This window comes from Oryzias latipes, chromosome 16 (genome assembly GCF_002234675.1).
Source record: "Oryzias latipes chromosome 16, ASM223467v1".
NCBI lineage: Eukaryota > Metazoa > Chordata > Actinopteri > Beloniformes > Adrianichthyidae > Oryzias > Oryzias latipes.
This window is the reverse complement of record NC_019874.2, coordinates 19409684-19424965: the sequence shown is the minus strand read 5'-3', so window position 1 is coordinate 19424965 and position 15282 is coordinate 19409684. Positions and strand designations below refer to the sequence as shown.

The 15282-nt window shown below is 38.4% G+C and overlaps 2 protein-coding genes across 4 annotated transcripts; one reads left to right on the top strand and one right to left on the bottom strand.

Annotated features, from left to right (window-relative positions):
- Positions 1 to 152: 152 nt before the first annotated feature.
- On the bottom strand, positions 153 to 11784 carry LOC101163271 (RNA binding protein fox-1 homolog 1-like). Of its 2 annotated transcripts, none has more exons than XM_004077932.4 (12): positions 11383 to 11784; positions 8216 to 8452; positions 5248 to 5421; positions 5075 to 5128; positions 4904 to 4996; positions 4757 to 4826; positions 4605 to 4664; positions 4169 to 4304; positions 3625 to 3664; positions 3481 to 3548; positions 2193 to 2274; positions 153 to 2098 (listed from the first exon to the last, which is right to left on the bottom strand). In XM_004077932.4, exons 1-12 carry the CDS (start codon positions 11467 to 11469, stop codon positions 2054 to 2056), a joined length of 1146 nt encoding a protein of 381 aa, XP_004077980.1. In that variant the 5' UTR covers positions 11470 to 11784; the 3' UTR covers positions 153 to 2053. The 2 variants fall into 2 exon arrangements, with proteins under 2 accessions (XP_004077980.1, XP_011483663.1); XM_011485361.3 differs by lacking the exon at positions 11383 to 11784 and adding an exon at positions 9728 to 9791.
- A 912-nt stretch (positions 11785 to 12696) lies between these two features.
- On the top strand, positions 12697 to 14929 carry rps9 (ribosomal protein S9). 2 transcript variants are annotated; one of them, XR_002292006.2, is made up of 6 exons: positions 12697 to 12790; positions 13396 to 13508; positions 13658 to 13780; positions 13965 to 14151; positions 14248 to 14403; positions 14689 to 14919. XR_002292006.2 is itself a non-coding variant. In XM_004077930.4 (5 exons), the coding sequence occupies exons 2-5, from the start codon at positions 13412 to 13414 to the stop codon at positions 14864 to 14866; spliced, it is 585 nt and encodes a 194-aa protein (XP_004077978.1). In that variant the 5' UTR covers positions 12699 to 12790; positions 13396 to 13411; the 3' UTR covers positions 14867 to 14929. The 2 variants fall into 2 exon arrangements, 1 of the variants encoding a protein (XP_004077978.1); XM_004077930.4 differs by lacking the exon at positions 14248 to 14403 and having other exon boundaries at positions 12699 to 12790; positions 14689 to 14929.
- The last annotated feature ends 353 nt before the right edge of the window (positions 14930 to 15282 follow it).

The window sequence follows — 15282 nt, the reverse complement described above, 5'->3', positions numbered from 1 at the left end:
AAATTCCATGGCTTAAAAGTTTTAGATGACTAGTCAACAACAGTAAAGAAAATTTTCAAGAAAAGATTCCCACAAGAGGTTTTTTGAGCAAAAGAAGCAGAACTGCTTTCACTTTTCTGTGGAAATGGAAAAAATAACTGCAGGACTTGAAGTCATTTGAAATGAGTCTTTAATAGAAGCCAGTTTCCTGGCTGTCCTGGTTTGCAGTGCCAAAGACAACTTGACATAATCCATGTGGAAAAATTGTTTTTGGTGTTTTTACTGTTTTTTTAAAACATTTTTCTAAGAAATTGTCATTTTCTCAACCTAATATCAAAATATAATGGCAACAGAGAAGAATCGAAACACTAAAGCCCAGCTCAATGAAGTGAAATAAAAAAGAACAAACTATTTAAATCACCTACAGATAAGAAATTAGTATTCATCACTAAATAGAAGAAAAGATAAAGATTAAGTATCAAAGCAGGGTGGAATGCTCGAAAAGCTAAGAACAAAAGAAAAAGGTGAAAAGGAAAGGCAACACAAAGGGGTAAAAGAAAATCACAAAGTTTGTGAACACAGAAAAATAAGTTTAGTTTAAAAATGAAGCACAATCTAAATGTTAGGGTGTATTCAGACTGTCGTCAGGGCGGGGCAAAGCAACTATGAAAGTCCTTAACTTTTAGCTCTTCAAACTTTATATTTTGCTGACCAATTTTAAACGTCTGTATCAACGTCAGGCCCAACACTTTTTACGTGCTTTTTTTGTCCAGTGGAGGAATGCCGCAGGGCGGTTACTGACAAGAAGACAGCTAAGAAGGTGCGCTGATGACAGTTTACAATTTATGGATTGTCGGCAAATCGTATCAAATTTCAATCAGCTTAAAGTGAATGAAAAAACATATTTTGAATTTGAAAAAAAGAAATTGAAAACAACTTTAAACTTGAAAATACACAATGTAAACTTGAATGAATTATTGATAATGTGAAAAATAAAATTATAAATTTGAAAAAATAATATTCTAAATTTTAAATAAGTATTGAACATTTGAAAAAAATAATCTAAATAATAAAAATACATTTTAAACCTAAGACTGTGACCAAATAAAAAAATGTTTACATGTGTTTTGAACTTTTTTTCTTCCTTTCTCTGTCTTTAGACTAGACTTAAAGTGAGCCAGAACTCGTTTCCCCGGATCATTCGGAACAAATTTTTAGTCTGATTATACCCGTAAAACCACACACTGTTAAATGCTTGGATCGATCTAAACATAGGATCTCATATGTCATAGAAGAGGAAATAAAATGTAACAAACATAATTTTTAAATACTCCTTTTGTGATCCAAAATTAGGTTAGATTTTTCAAAATCTGGTTAAATATATTGGATTAAATTAAACTTTACAGTCACCTCTCATGCCTGTAAATACTGTTTGTGCAGAAACAGAAGTGGTGAAGTTAAAAGATGAGAAGAAAAGAGTAGAGAACATTTTATTTCAAAGTAAACATCAAACACAGCAGAAAAGAAGGAAAAAAGAACTGAGGAGTCACCCAACAGGTCAGAGTGAAGCAGCGATGAAGAGGAACAGCTGATGCCACAGATGAGAAAAACTTTCCCAGTGTGCCATTTCAACCACAGATACTGAAACTAAAAGCAAGTCTGCATGCAAGGAGAAAAAAAGATACACAAAAAGCCTGACGTTATGACAAAATAAAAGAAGAGGTAGATAAAAAGAAAGTAAAAAAAAAAGGAAGGAGCTGTTGTGAAGTTGTGATGGTGAAAGTCATGTCATGGGTGGCTGCACATCCTGTAACCTCACACAAATGCACACACACTCATTCTGTAAATAATACACCATCACAAAATGAAACTCAATTATCTCTGTACTGTTTGACCCTATAAACCTCACAGCTTTCTTCCATCATTTTTTCCACTCCTAAACCTCACAAAGTGGGCGTTTAAGGCTCTTTAGTACGCCTCAGAATGGATGGTGCACGGCTCCCACAGGGTTTGCAACGTCAGCCTCTCGTCCCAGAGTTCAGCCTGACAGATCTTCTTCCTACCCCTGGGAGGCTCAGTATGGGGTGAAGCGGTTATATCCTCCTCGGTACAAACTGGCCTGTTGATACAAAATATTGTTTCAGGCCCAAAGCAGGGTTGTGCAGGGTTTTTTGTTTTTTTGAGAAGCTGCTTTTTGTTTTATTTGCTCTCACCATTGTGCCAACTCCATAGGTGGTCGTTGGTCCAACAGAGTGGTGATAGGGATCTGCAGTTGTGGTGTAAACTCTTCCATATCTGGCCAGAAATACCCCAAATACATGTAAATGGAACAGTTACATAACTAGCACCACTACAATACCTCATAATAAAAACAATAATGATAAATATAGTCCTAATAGCAATTATGAGTATGTAAAAGTAAAAGTCAAGCCTCCTCCTTTTGGTTTTTCTCAGCTGTGGCCATGCTGGGTTTTATGATAAACATGTGTTGGTAAATGTTGCAACAAACGCTTAGTGTTGAGGGGAGAGAAGAAAAATGATAGCTGTCTTTAACTGTCCAAAATGTCACAATGACCTTGCGTTAAGAGCAGTTTTCATCTTTAAGAGTCCCACTGAGAAACTCATGAGATCAAAACATTTTTACAGAGGGTTTAACATTGCACGTTTTGTAAAGTCGGCCTATTTCCAGGTTCAAATTTTTGAGGATTTAAAGATCCGCTACAATGAAAATCACGTTATTTACGTTTGGACATGTTCCTGTGGCATTTTTCTCATGCTAGAGGACATATGTTAAGAAAGTTAAGCATAAAATTGAATTTCTGAGCATTTCTTAATTTAAATTGAGGTGAATCTAGAGCTGACAAAAAAAGCTGTTTGAAAAAGCTTGTAGCCGTGACAACCATAGAAACTACAATTGGTGGACTTCTAGCTTCAAGCTCCGCTCCATTCTGATGCATCCACTAAAAGACAAATAGATCCATGTACGTCTTTGTTTTCCTCTTCTGAGTTGGTATCTGACTCAGCTGTATAGCTCCAATATTGCTCGCCATTTTTGTTGCACAGATATTGTTAGGTTCGGGTTGTGAGGGTCTGTAAGCTAGTGGGAGATGGCGTAAACAAAGGGATTATGGTCAGGGGGGCCAGGCTTACTCCAATCGCTCTGCAGAAACGATGTCCTAGTAAACTACACGTTTATTTTTAAATTTGGCCCAAATTGGCATAAGCATAATTTATATCCCAGAGGAAACAGTTTTAAAATAGATCAAAATATAATCAAAGTGAGAGTTCAAATGATCAATATTCTCATGCCCGTCTTTTTTGTTTTACGTTCAACAATTTTTGACTTTTCATTCATCTTTTAGCAAATTCAACAAGCATGTCCTCTGTTTGTTTTCTCACTCTATTTTTTTATTATAACCCCCCCAAAATGCATTCTTTTAAAACAGTATTTCATAAATATCAACAAGACGTATTTTATTTTCAAAATTTCTTTCTGCCTACCCGTCACTGTACGCTGCTGTGGCAGCAGATGCTGATGGAGCCACTCTGTACGCTGTGGGATAACCCCCCTGTTGGAGATATAAAATTATTGCACCTTCACAAAGTTGTTTTAAAAAAAGATATGTAAAAAAAAAAGCCTCTTACATAGACTTCTGGTCCATACAGTCCATCTTGATATACAACACTGAGAAACAAACACTAAATTAGCATTTTTACATTCATACTGAAAGTCATAGATAGTAAGTGAGACTAATACCTTATCACTAAAATAAATCAAGGAAAACATGTTGAATGTTGCAGGAAATAGTAGAATGCACAAATATGTTAGCATTTGACACATCCTATTATGCATTTGTTAGTTCCCCAGACTCCAGGGGCTTGAGGGCTGGAATCCTGCTGGTTTTCCAGAAATCCTGCCTTATCTAAACTCTTTGTATTCATGATCCTTTTGAGTTCATGTTTCACTTCGAAGCCCATCGAGATGACTGTTGTTGTGATTTTGGGCTATACAAATAAAATTGAATAGAATTGATTGAATCTGCTGCTGATTTCCTGGATCAGGTGTGTTTAGCCAATAAGGAACTTCAATGGCAGGGCAGTTGGCAAACGTGTAGGACACTGACCATCAAGGCCTGGAGTTAGAGACCTTTGCCTTAAACGATAAATCCTGCCTGCCTGAGAGTCTTACCTGGGGTAGGCAGGCACAGCAGCAGGTGTGGCTGCAGCAGAGCGAATTGTGTTGTAGACGGCTCGACCCCGACCTCTTAGCGCCGAACCCCGATAGGCTAAGGTGGGAGTCGCTACTGGGTAGGGGAAGCTGGCAACTGAGGAAGAAAAATTGATTTGAAAAAAGTTCAATATTTTTATCTTTCAGCAATAAATTACCACAAATGTTCTGTTTTTTCATCTACATGTTTTGGTTTTTCTTACATTAGTAGCTGCATTTACAGTATAAATGGGTAAACTATACATTTTTGCTCATCTGTCCACCACTACTTTGCTGCAAAAGGTTTCAGTTGCTTATTTTTTATTGTTATAAAGTTTTTTTCACTGTTTGTATGAACTTCTTTGTTTTTAATCCACAGGTTATTTTGCATTTGGATCTTCGTTAAAAGTGCACCCACCTGTGTAGAGTTCGGGTGCATACATAGCTCCAACCATAGGGTTGATCTTCCACCCAGAGGCTGTGAGGGTTGAACAAAAAAGAAGGTCAGACTCTAATAAAAATAAAAAAAAAGCTTCCAGGGAAGATTCCGTCTGCACGTTTTGTTCTTACCTGCAATGTCCGCATTCACTAGAGGTGTCTGAGGTTTTTTGGTAACTACTCTGGCCGTGGCGTTATTGACCTGAGAGCAGGAGTAGGAAAAAATGGAGTCATGAGAAGTGGCTATGTAGATCGTTGATGTGTGAAAGGGTCCATCACCTCGATCTTTCTGCCTTCTACGATTGTCCCGTTCAGCTTTTCTCGTGCTCTGTCAGCCTCAGCTGCACTCTCAAAGGTGACAAATCCAAAGCCCTACGTTTGAACAAGGTCACACGATTAGTTCATCGTCACTTTTTCAGTACTGTGCTGATAAGAAGGCTGTGCTCTGACCTTTGACCCCCGCTCATTGAAGATGATTTCCACGTCAAGAATCTTTCCAAATTGCTGCAAAAGTTAGAATATTATTTCTCTCAACCAAACAAAAGCACAAAAGTGATTTAAAGTGGCAATATGGTGTTGGGATGTGTCGCTTTGGTGGAAGGGATGAAGGGATGTGGTCGTACCCCGAACATCTGACGAAGATCTGGGTCTCTGAAGCGAAAAGGGATGTTGGAGACGTGGAGGCGCTTCGGTTGGGCCTTACCCGAGCCCTCTTCTTCACTCCCACTTCCTGCCCCGCCCCCAGATGATACATTGAGAGACTGGGGGTCAGAGGTCACAGGGGCCAAAGCATCCTCCTAACAGTGAGACAGATCATGCAAACATACGGAAATAAGGAAAATGGGTAAAAAAAACAAAAACAAAGAGAGGAAATAAAGAAATGAACAGAAATAGAAGAAACACAACGGTCACAGCTTTTAGAGACTCATTGCTTTACAATTTTGTTGCGTCAGCATAACATGGCATTAAGCAAAAATCTGTTTCAAGAGTGATCCAAACCAAGTTCAACAAGCATTCAGACACCAGTGGTCCTTCTCAGGCAAGTGTAAGAAGGTGCGGAAAGGGCTCCGTTTTAGTCAGTTGCCTTGGATACATGCCTGTGGGAAAGTAGAGACTGATTGTCCAGCAGACTAACAGCCGAGATTATGATATTAAAACTGCATGTGCTCACTCCTACTGTGGTAAAGTCCACAAAGTTCCACTGGAAGATCTACTTCAAACTCCTCAACCTTTGTAAACACAATAAGTGCAGCAGAAGTGAATACAGCCTTGTGCAAGATCTCTCAAAGGTTATAGAAGTCAAACTGTGCTGATGTGGAAGCAAAAGGTGGAAAAAGAGCCTCTGTGCTGTAAAATTCAGTGCAACAAGAACTAATTATTTAATGATTGAATATCCTGATTTGCTTTAAAAAAAAAAAAAAAAAGACAGACTTCTTTAATTTCAAAAATCGGGATCAGAGCCAGGGACTAAACAGAAGTCCCGGGACAATTTCTAATCTTAAAATTGGACTTGAGAGCAGGAAAGTTACTCAAAAGCTTCTGTTTAAACACCTCTGTGTTTGTTCAGTAATTTAAAGTTTGAAATGCAAAGTTTCCTTTGAAATTTGTCTTAAAATGATTCTGTGGGAGCAGTTTTTAAATTTAAACACCCTGTATGATTATATTTGAATTTATTACACAAACCTGGTCAAAATAAACCTGCACTTTATAATATTTCTTATTTATTCATAATTTTGTAGTCATCATGCAATAAAATGCATGTGAATTCCACATAATGAGCTAATGGAAAATGAATATTTTTCATTTTCAAAGGATGTTGCAGAAGAATGTAGTCACCTCTGTTGTTCCCTGACATAAAAACCTCCTCTATGAAGTCCATGTGTAGAAACTGCCCCATGCAGAACAATTCAGGAAATACTGTGCCAAACCCAAAACATTCACCATCCCACAATGCACCACGATGCTAGTGTGTGCGCACATCTGAGCGCGTGTATGCTGCTCAACCGGCATCATCACCCGTTACAGGGGGGGAGGTGTTAACGTGTTTTAATAAAAGTGGATGAGAGGAAACGAACAGAACAGTGAGAGTGAGCAGCGGGAGGAAGAGAAGGAACAGGAAGCATGTGTGGAAGCCCTGAAAATTTAAGAGAAGATGCGCTACTTTGATCAGAAAAAGAGTTCAATATTAGCATTCTAGAATCAAGAAGCAGCTGGACTTTTTTTTAAAACAAAGGCCTTGGTGCAGCAGTGAAGAGTAGAAGGAAACCAGAGGGAAACCAGGCAAAGACGGAGCACAGGAAGCTTAAAGAGAAAAGGGAGATGGAGGGAAGGAAAGGGGAACAACTCAAGGGTCAGTCTGAGGTCATGGTGCTGCGTTTCTGCTAAAGGTTAAAGGTAAATTGTGTGTAATTAATGAGGTGGGGATGAAAAAACGGTAACATTCACCCAGGGAAGCATTTTCAAAACACACACGGGTCACAGCCGCCCGCTGCTCCGGCTGGCTGTGACAAACCACAGCAGACAGCAGACCTTCACATCCAGCCACACGCGCCACAGACACACAACAACACAGGCCAGGGTGGGGTTGAGGGGACGGAAAGAAAGGGTGGTGTCATTGTCACGATGCAGATTTGAGTTCTGGACCTGAGTGATATTTCAGAGGGGGAAAGAGGCCCTCTGGTCAGCCTCCCGCTTTGTCCCCCTCCTGCCACGGCGACGTCTCAACTTTTCCCCCGAAAATCAGCTTGGACCCAAGTATGTCAGGGGCTCTAGTAATAAAATATATAGATGGGGCCAAAGACCATTTATGAGAGCAGGAAGAGAGATTTGGGGTAGAAGCAGGAGAGAGCCTGCAGTACAGATCACACTTTACTACTCTGAACGGCTGCTTTCAGACCGGGGAGGTGGGGGTGAAACAGAACTGTGCTGGAGAAAGAAAAGTAAAAACCTTAATCTGTTTGCACTCTAAATTAAAAGTTCTTCACTAGTGAACGGAAATCTCACCTGAGCATATCCAGAATATAAAAAAAAGAGAAATATTCAAATCTTTGTGCATTTAGAGTTAAATCTTTTTTTAATTAATAAAAAACATTATTCAGTTTCAAAAAAACTTTAAATGGGTTGAAAATGTTTTTATTTTTTGTGGTATTTGTTTCTATTTAGGGATGTAAATATGAACATTTACAAATTTTAATAAATATCAATGAAACTGTTACTGTTTGCTGGATTGGAAATGACCACAAACACAGGAGCCACTTCAGGAAAAGCTTGATTCTTTAAAATACCAACAGAAAATAGTTTCATTTTGAAAGGTTATCCATTTTACTACCAGTGAAAGAAGACACGAGGGCGGAAGGAAACGAGGAGATTTATTTTCATTAACAAGCCGCCTCTCAGCTGTCTTCAGTACGTCCATACAAGGGTATGACAGAGGAGGCGGAGCTCTAAATATAGAGAGAAATTCTATCTGAGCACACTGTTCCGGTCACTCATCTGAAAAGACCCTTCTTCTTGTCACTTGAACTTATTGATGTTTATGTTTCATTGGGAAATTGTGTCAATTCCACAAACATCCCCATCAACTGCTCTTACCGTGTTGGTGGATGCCAGCGAGTCGGCCCCTTCGAGCTGGGGGCCCTGGTAGACTCTGAGCTGGGGGTGCTCGGGGTACTCAGAACTGGCATGGGCGGAGCTAAAGTCCAGTGTGGGCAGTCTGCTCGCAGATGCTGGTGGGCCTTGAGTCGGAGGAGGGTAGGAGGGGGGCGGGGCGTACACTGGAGGCAGGGCAGGGTCCCCACTGCCAGGACCCGCCTCCTGAGCGGGGGCCCCCTGAAGGAGATGGGAGAGGAGAAAAGTGATCAATCTGATTCAAGACACCAAAGATGTAAACAAACTCACTGCTCCCTGTGACAGTACTCTTTGAACCTCTGACTGTTCAAATTTTACATGGATCTGCAATAAATATTGGTGACCAGAAGCCTTTTAATGGATTTTTATTAAAATTTCTGAAACTGCTGAGCTATAACTGTGAGTTATTCATCATCTTGTTGGGATCATCATTAAAAATGTACTAAAAAAAAGGTCTTTCAAACTACTTTGACCTATAAACATCCACATTGTTTGTTTGTTTATCATACCAAAGTTAGTGGTAGCTATGAATTAAAAAAAATACAGAAAAACCTCCTAATTCAAGCTTTTAGTTTATTAAATTCAACTTTATGGAGCATTTTTCCTGAAACAGAATACCTCAATGTGCTTTACATAAAAAAATAGATAAATAAATAAGATTAAAAATAGTTATAAACATACACAATGTACAAAAACAAACAGGGAAATATAGCCTATAATATACAATTAAAACAAGAGGAAATGTAAAAACTGCTAAAAGGCTAAGCAAAAAAGATGAGTTTTAATTTTTTTACCAAACAAAACTATCATATTTCGGTTGTGATCCATGCTTAAAACTAATTGTGAAGCATTTTTGTTTTACACACTCCTAATTATGACTCAGTAAATGGAGAAATTGTAATTTACATAACTGTGTTAGACCTAACATTTTTTTCCTAAACTTAAAAGAAAAATTACAACAGAACATCTGCTTTAAATTTGGCAAAACTGTTCGACATTTGGTAACATGTCAGATACTGAAGCTAATGACACAAATAAAGTTCTCCAGGTTTTAGACTTAAAACATAGAACATAAAAATAAAAAATCCAAGTTTTAGGGAGTGTTTTAGAATAATTGTTGGAAAAACAACTAAATGGAAATAAAGACCATCTGACTCCACACTGCTAAAACAGGCCTCCTAATAACAAATTTTTAAAAAAATGTCTTTAAAGAAGCAAAAAAAAATCTGCTAGTAGGGTAAGAAAAATTGCCTTACCAAGAATTAATATTTTTAGGAAAAAAATTCTTGTTATTTAGACATTTTTTCTTAAACTAAGATCATTTTGCTATTCTAAAACTTTCTTAATAAGAAAATTTTTTTCTTGCAAGACGGAAAACAAGGCCCCTTTTCTAGAAACAAGGGTCTTTTTACTTTCTTAAGATTCCGTTTTTGCTCTACAATTAAGTCTTCAACAAGAAGAAAAGTTTGGTCTCACCCTCCTCCTGTGAAACTTTGTCCCTGCATTGTCAAACAACTGTCCCATGCTTAAATGGCAGCTGCCACCCGCCCACCTCACCATAACTCTGACAAATCAACCAATCATGGCAAAGCTGAGGCCAGAACAGCTGTTGATATCTGCAGCTGCCAGTCACTAATTGTCTCTGTGCAGCGTCCATTCAGTAAAAACAGACAATGCATTTACATAATTTAGAGAGTTTAAGACTTTTTGTTTGTCATTAAGAACTTTAGACCGAAGAGGCAGACATGCAGAGATTACACAGAGATTACAGATTCCTCCTTAAAGCAGACAATTTGATCTGAAATTTGCTATTGAGTCAATCACTTTTAAATGGATTTTTTTTCCTCTTTATTGGTTCATTTGGTACACAGAATTAGGTAAAGGGGTTTGCACTTAACAGACAGACTTAATTGCAATGTGAACCATTTGTTCAGTCGTTCTCTCTTCTCCTTCTCAGCTGTCAGTTTGTGGTCAGAGGTTGACTGTTTGAAGCCAGGTGCCCTCTGGAGCAGCTGCTGCAGAATTTACACACGAAATATGAAGACTGCAGATGTGGCCTCCTCCAAGTCTGCACTGAACCTATTAAACAAAACTAAATATGTCGTTCCTCCTTCTTTCTGTCATACCATCCAGCACAGCCGGCTCTTTCGGTAACAAAGTTCTTTTGAGGGGTTGTCAATTGTGAGCGAAAGGGAAGATTTAGAAAAACAGAAGACAGACACCAGCATGATCCAAAGTGCAGCTGCTGCAACTTGAGGAGAGAAACACCATCAAACTGCACTATAACTGGACTGAAACCCAAGCAAGGCTTTTGATACTCCACAGACAGATACTCAGTAAAGAGGAAAATGTGATATGTATTACCAAAAAATCCTGAAAAAAAGTCTAGGTTTGAATTTCACCCGCATGTTTGGTGTTTTTACCTCTTATCTGAAGTGCAGTTGAGTGCATAAAAAAAGACGGGTGACAGATTCCCCTCCTGTGATTATCAGCTTCAGATAGGGGAACTAAAAATACAGCTGGTGTGAAGCACAGAGACAAGGTAGACGGATGCCAAAGGAGTTGTGGTATTAGCGGAATGTCAGGGACACTTGCTGCTGTTTTCATTCAGATCAGTGAACTAAAGATAACCAGACATTTCTTTGTGAACCAGTGAGAGGTGAATTAGTGTTTTAAACACAGTTCCCATTGCTTTTTAAGTGATTCATATAACTTCTGAAGTTCCAGATATGATGGTTTAACCCAGGATAATTTGTTACTTTTGATGTTTTCTGGTTATTAAAATGTTTGGCTACGAATTAAGAATTTTATTTATGTAAAAAATAATTTTGAGTTGATTTAAAGTGCATCTAAACAAAACCAGAAACTAAGTTAAGCAAGGAAAATGGTTTTAAATCATCAATTAGTGACAGATTTGTTTTAGGATGGGATTAAAAACACTGGAATGCCACTGATAAGCATTCATGGTCCTGAATGTTGACAATAACCACAAATTTACAGTTCTTAGTTGTCTACAATCTGTGAGCTACTCTGGATAAATACAAGGTAAATGTTTCCTAAAAATTCTTGTGAAGAATTGAACCAGCACTCTGATTTTGTGAAACAACAACAATAAAAATGTAGAGGTTTACCTGAACTATGCTGGGGTAGCATGCGGTTGTCTGTGGGTAGACGGGGAGTCCATAAGGCTGAAGGATCACAGTGGGTGAAGAGAGCATAGCCCCCCCAAAAGAAAATGCAGACAGTGACAGGGAACAGAGAAAGATAGGGGAAAAGGAAAAAGGAGATAGGGAGCAGGAAAGATTTGTCTACACTCTGGGGAGCAAACAATCGAGATAGAAGGAAGAACTAAAATCCAAACTAAAAAAAAAAAAAAAGAGATGATCCAATAAAAAAAGCTAAAACTATGTTTCACCACAGAGGTGGAAAAAAAAAGCCCGTAGAAATTTTTTAAATGAATTATTTTGTCGGCACGACAGGATATGGAGCTGTGGAAGAGAAAACAAGTTGGCTTCTGTGTGTCCATCAGTTGATCAGGCACCCTGACAGACAGAAACACATGCTCAGGGTCCCATTACATTGTTATATAAATAGTCCCCCATGCCCTTCTCACTAAGTACCACCTTACATCCGTTACTTTCAAGATTAATCATTTTCTGCTGCAGCATGTTGTGTTTTCAATGCTATATATCATTACTTTATTGTGAAGTAATAATGCGTTGCACTTTAATTATTTTACTCATAAATCTTTTATGTCATAAAACAGCCTGAATTTCAAGCAAAAATCTCACCATAGACTGTTTCTGCTGGTTTATTATTTTTTAAATAAACTTTATTGCACATTATGTCATTTTTTACAGAGATTCATATTCACTTAATAAAGGAACGATTGCAAATAGCATATACATTTATATAAAAGCAAAAATAGATAAGCCAGGGGGGTTAAACCTTGCGAAAAAATGTCCAATCTCTCACATACAGACAATTTTTGATTGCTTTTTGCTTCTCAGAATTACGAATACTATTAATATACAAATTGAACTCAGAAAACAATACAATAAAACAAGGTTTTTCGACCAGAGTATAAAATTTGGCCAAACGGAGCAAAAGATTTTGTATATTCTTTGATATAAGACCCAATAAGACATCTTCCAGAATAAAACAAAACAAGCATTAATTTTGTCATGAATGTAATCACAAATCTTCTGGCAAAACACGTTAACTTGAGGACAATGCCAGAAAAGATGGATCGCTGTTTTAAGGGAATTGCAGCAAAAACTACAAAGTGTATCAATGTTTAATCTAAATCTACTTTGAATGAAAATTGTAGCTGGATAAATTCTTTGTTTACTCCTAAAAGAAACATCTTTTTTTCTGCCGGTTTTATTTTGACCGGCAAAGGTCGACAACACTAACAAACCGGATTTCCGTTTCGGCTACAGAATAGCATTATGGGGCATGTAGTGTTTGCAGAAACGTATAAAAACAAAAGGCGCTTCCTTCTACTTCCTCTTTACTGTGCGAGCCTGAGCGACACAGGTATGAGCGGCGAGTTCATACTTCATTACACTACACGTCCATTCGTGCGCAATAATACGTTTTATGATATAAATATAAGAATAATGAGTCGGTTAACATTTATGACTTAGTTATTTTATCATATTATATGTAGGGAATATTTCAGAATGATGTTCTGCTAATCATTGCTAAGCTAAGGGTAGTTCCATTCGACAACGTGGTGCGTTGCGCCCGAGGCCTAGTTCAGCTTAAGACGTGGGTTTCTAACTGCATTTTCACAACAATTCGTTTCCATTATGTACATTAGCAAAGTGTAATTTAATCTTAAAGTTTGTTTTGAGTCGACACATTTGTTGCCAACTTGTTTTGAGGTTTGTAACCTTCAGCTCAGCGACGAAACAATCTTGGGCAAAAGCCGGTTGACAAGAATATTGAGCTGAAAAGTTAATATTGAGCTAATATGTGTCAGTAGAGTCAACTTTAAAATTGAGCTATTGAAATTTTAGTGGGTGCATGGAAAAAAAGTTTTAATAAAGAATTTGCCGATATTTATTGAGTATAAAAGGCTGTATCTAAGCAATTTTTTGAAAGGTGCTGTGTGTTTAAACGTTATTGTTCTATTCCAGGCACTAAAAAGCCACCATGCCCGTTGCAAGGACTTGGGTTTGTAGTAAGACTTATGTCACCCCTCGTCGCCCCTTCGAGAAGTCTCGTCTCGACCAGGAGTTGAAACTCATTGGTAAGATTTTGATACTCTGCAGCAATGGTTACTACAACTTGCAATTATATTATTTGCTTTGTTTTTTTTGTCCCTGATTTTCACACTCAAGGTGTTTGTGGTCCAGCGAAATGCTTTATGGAAGAATTCAACATCATTTTTCTTTATAGGCGAGTATGGACTCAGGAACAAGCGTGAGGTTTGGAGGGTGAAGTTCACTCTGGCCAAGATCCGCAAAGCTGCCAGAGAGCTGCTCACTTTGGACGAAAAAGACTCCAGACGTCTGTTTGAAGGTATGCAATCTGGATGAATAAAAGCTTTAAATGGCCCATGATTTAAACAACATTTGTCAGACTTGACTATGGTGTCACGAATTCCTCGTCAATGAGGCCAGTTTTGCCAAACTGATTTCTTCAGATTTTACTTATGGGATTGTTAATAGCATTTTTTTTCCCCCTCTCCTTTCCAATTTGCCAGGAAATGCTTTGCTCAGGCGTCTGGTGAGAATTGGTGTGTTGGACGAGGGCAAGATGAAGCTGGATTACATCCTGGGTCTGAAGGTTGAGGATTTCTTGGAAAGAAGGCTGCAGACTCAGGTCTTCAAGCTTGGGCTTGCCAAGAGCATTCACCATGCCCGCGTTCTCATCCGCCAGAGGCACATTCGGTAAGCTTTTATTTAGACTAAAGCTAAAGTAGGAAAGGGTTTTGGATTGTCTTTATGAATCTTATCAGAAATGATGCCTGCTTCCTCTTCCATCAGAGGACCACCTACCTGTAACGCGCTTCGTTGACATCATTTAAACATTTCTGCAAGGTCAATTCGGCATCAATGCCGTATACCTTGTTTATAGACATGATTGCCCAGAGCCAATCCTGCCGATGGCGGCACAAATGATGCCACTGTTGTGACTGTCAGGTAAGGTACGGGGGATTGCACCTCGGGCAATTGTAGCATTTGCTACACCTCCAGTTTCGTCTTCTTTGCCGTTTGGCTACTCTCTTTAAGGGTTCCCACAGCTACTTGTCCCCCACCATAGTTGTGGTATAGTAAATACTCAGGCTGATGATTTAAATCACATTTTCAGATTTTCTGTGCTGTCAAGAATTCCTCGTCAATGAAGCCTGCAGTGTCCAGTTAACACCGCTCTATATTCAAATTCAATACATACATTTCAGCTTACTGTATATATTTTCTTTACAGTGTGCGCAAGCAAGTGGTGAATATCCCATCCTTTGTGGTTCGTCTGGACAGCCAAAAGCACATCGACTTCTCCCTGAGGTCTCCATATGGTGGTGGACGTCCAGGCCGCGTCAAGAGAAAGAACGCCAAGAAGGGCCAGGGTGGAGCTGGAGGAGCTGATGATGAGGAAGAAGATTAAGAAGGAAGCATTTTCAACCTCCATGTTCAAATCTTCAATAAAAGATATTTGACCAAAAAGAAATGAAGTTTTTTTTTTTTTTTTTTGAAGTGGTAAACTAAATCTTAAGAAAGGCACATTGTTTATTTTTGTAACTAATAAAGAGGACAAACATCCAGATTAGATTCAGTTTTTGCGGTTGTGTTGTAGGTGATACAGGTTTATCTTGAACAATCCACTTCAATCTTACTCAGATAAATAAATGGGTACTGAACAGTGCGAGTGAAGTTTTAAAAACTTAATTGCAAGAGAAAGTTTAAAATGCGTACAAATAAATGGCAAATCTAACGACATTTAAGAACTAGTCGAAACAAAACAGATTCACAACACAATGTTGATGTCTTTGGAAAATTTTAAGTGTTTACGCATTGACTTAG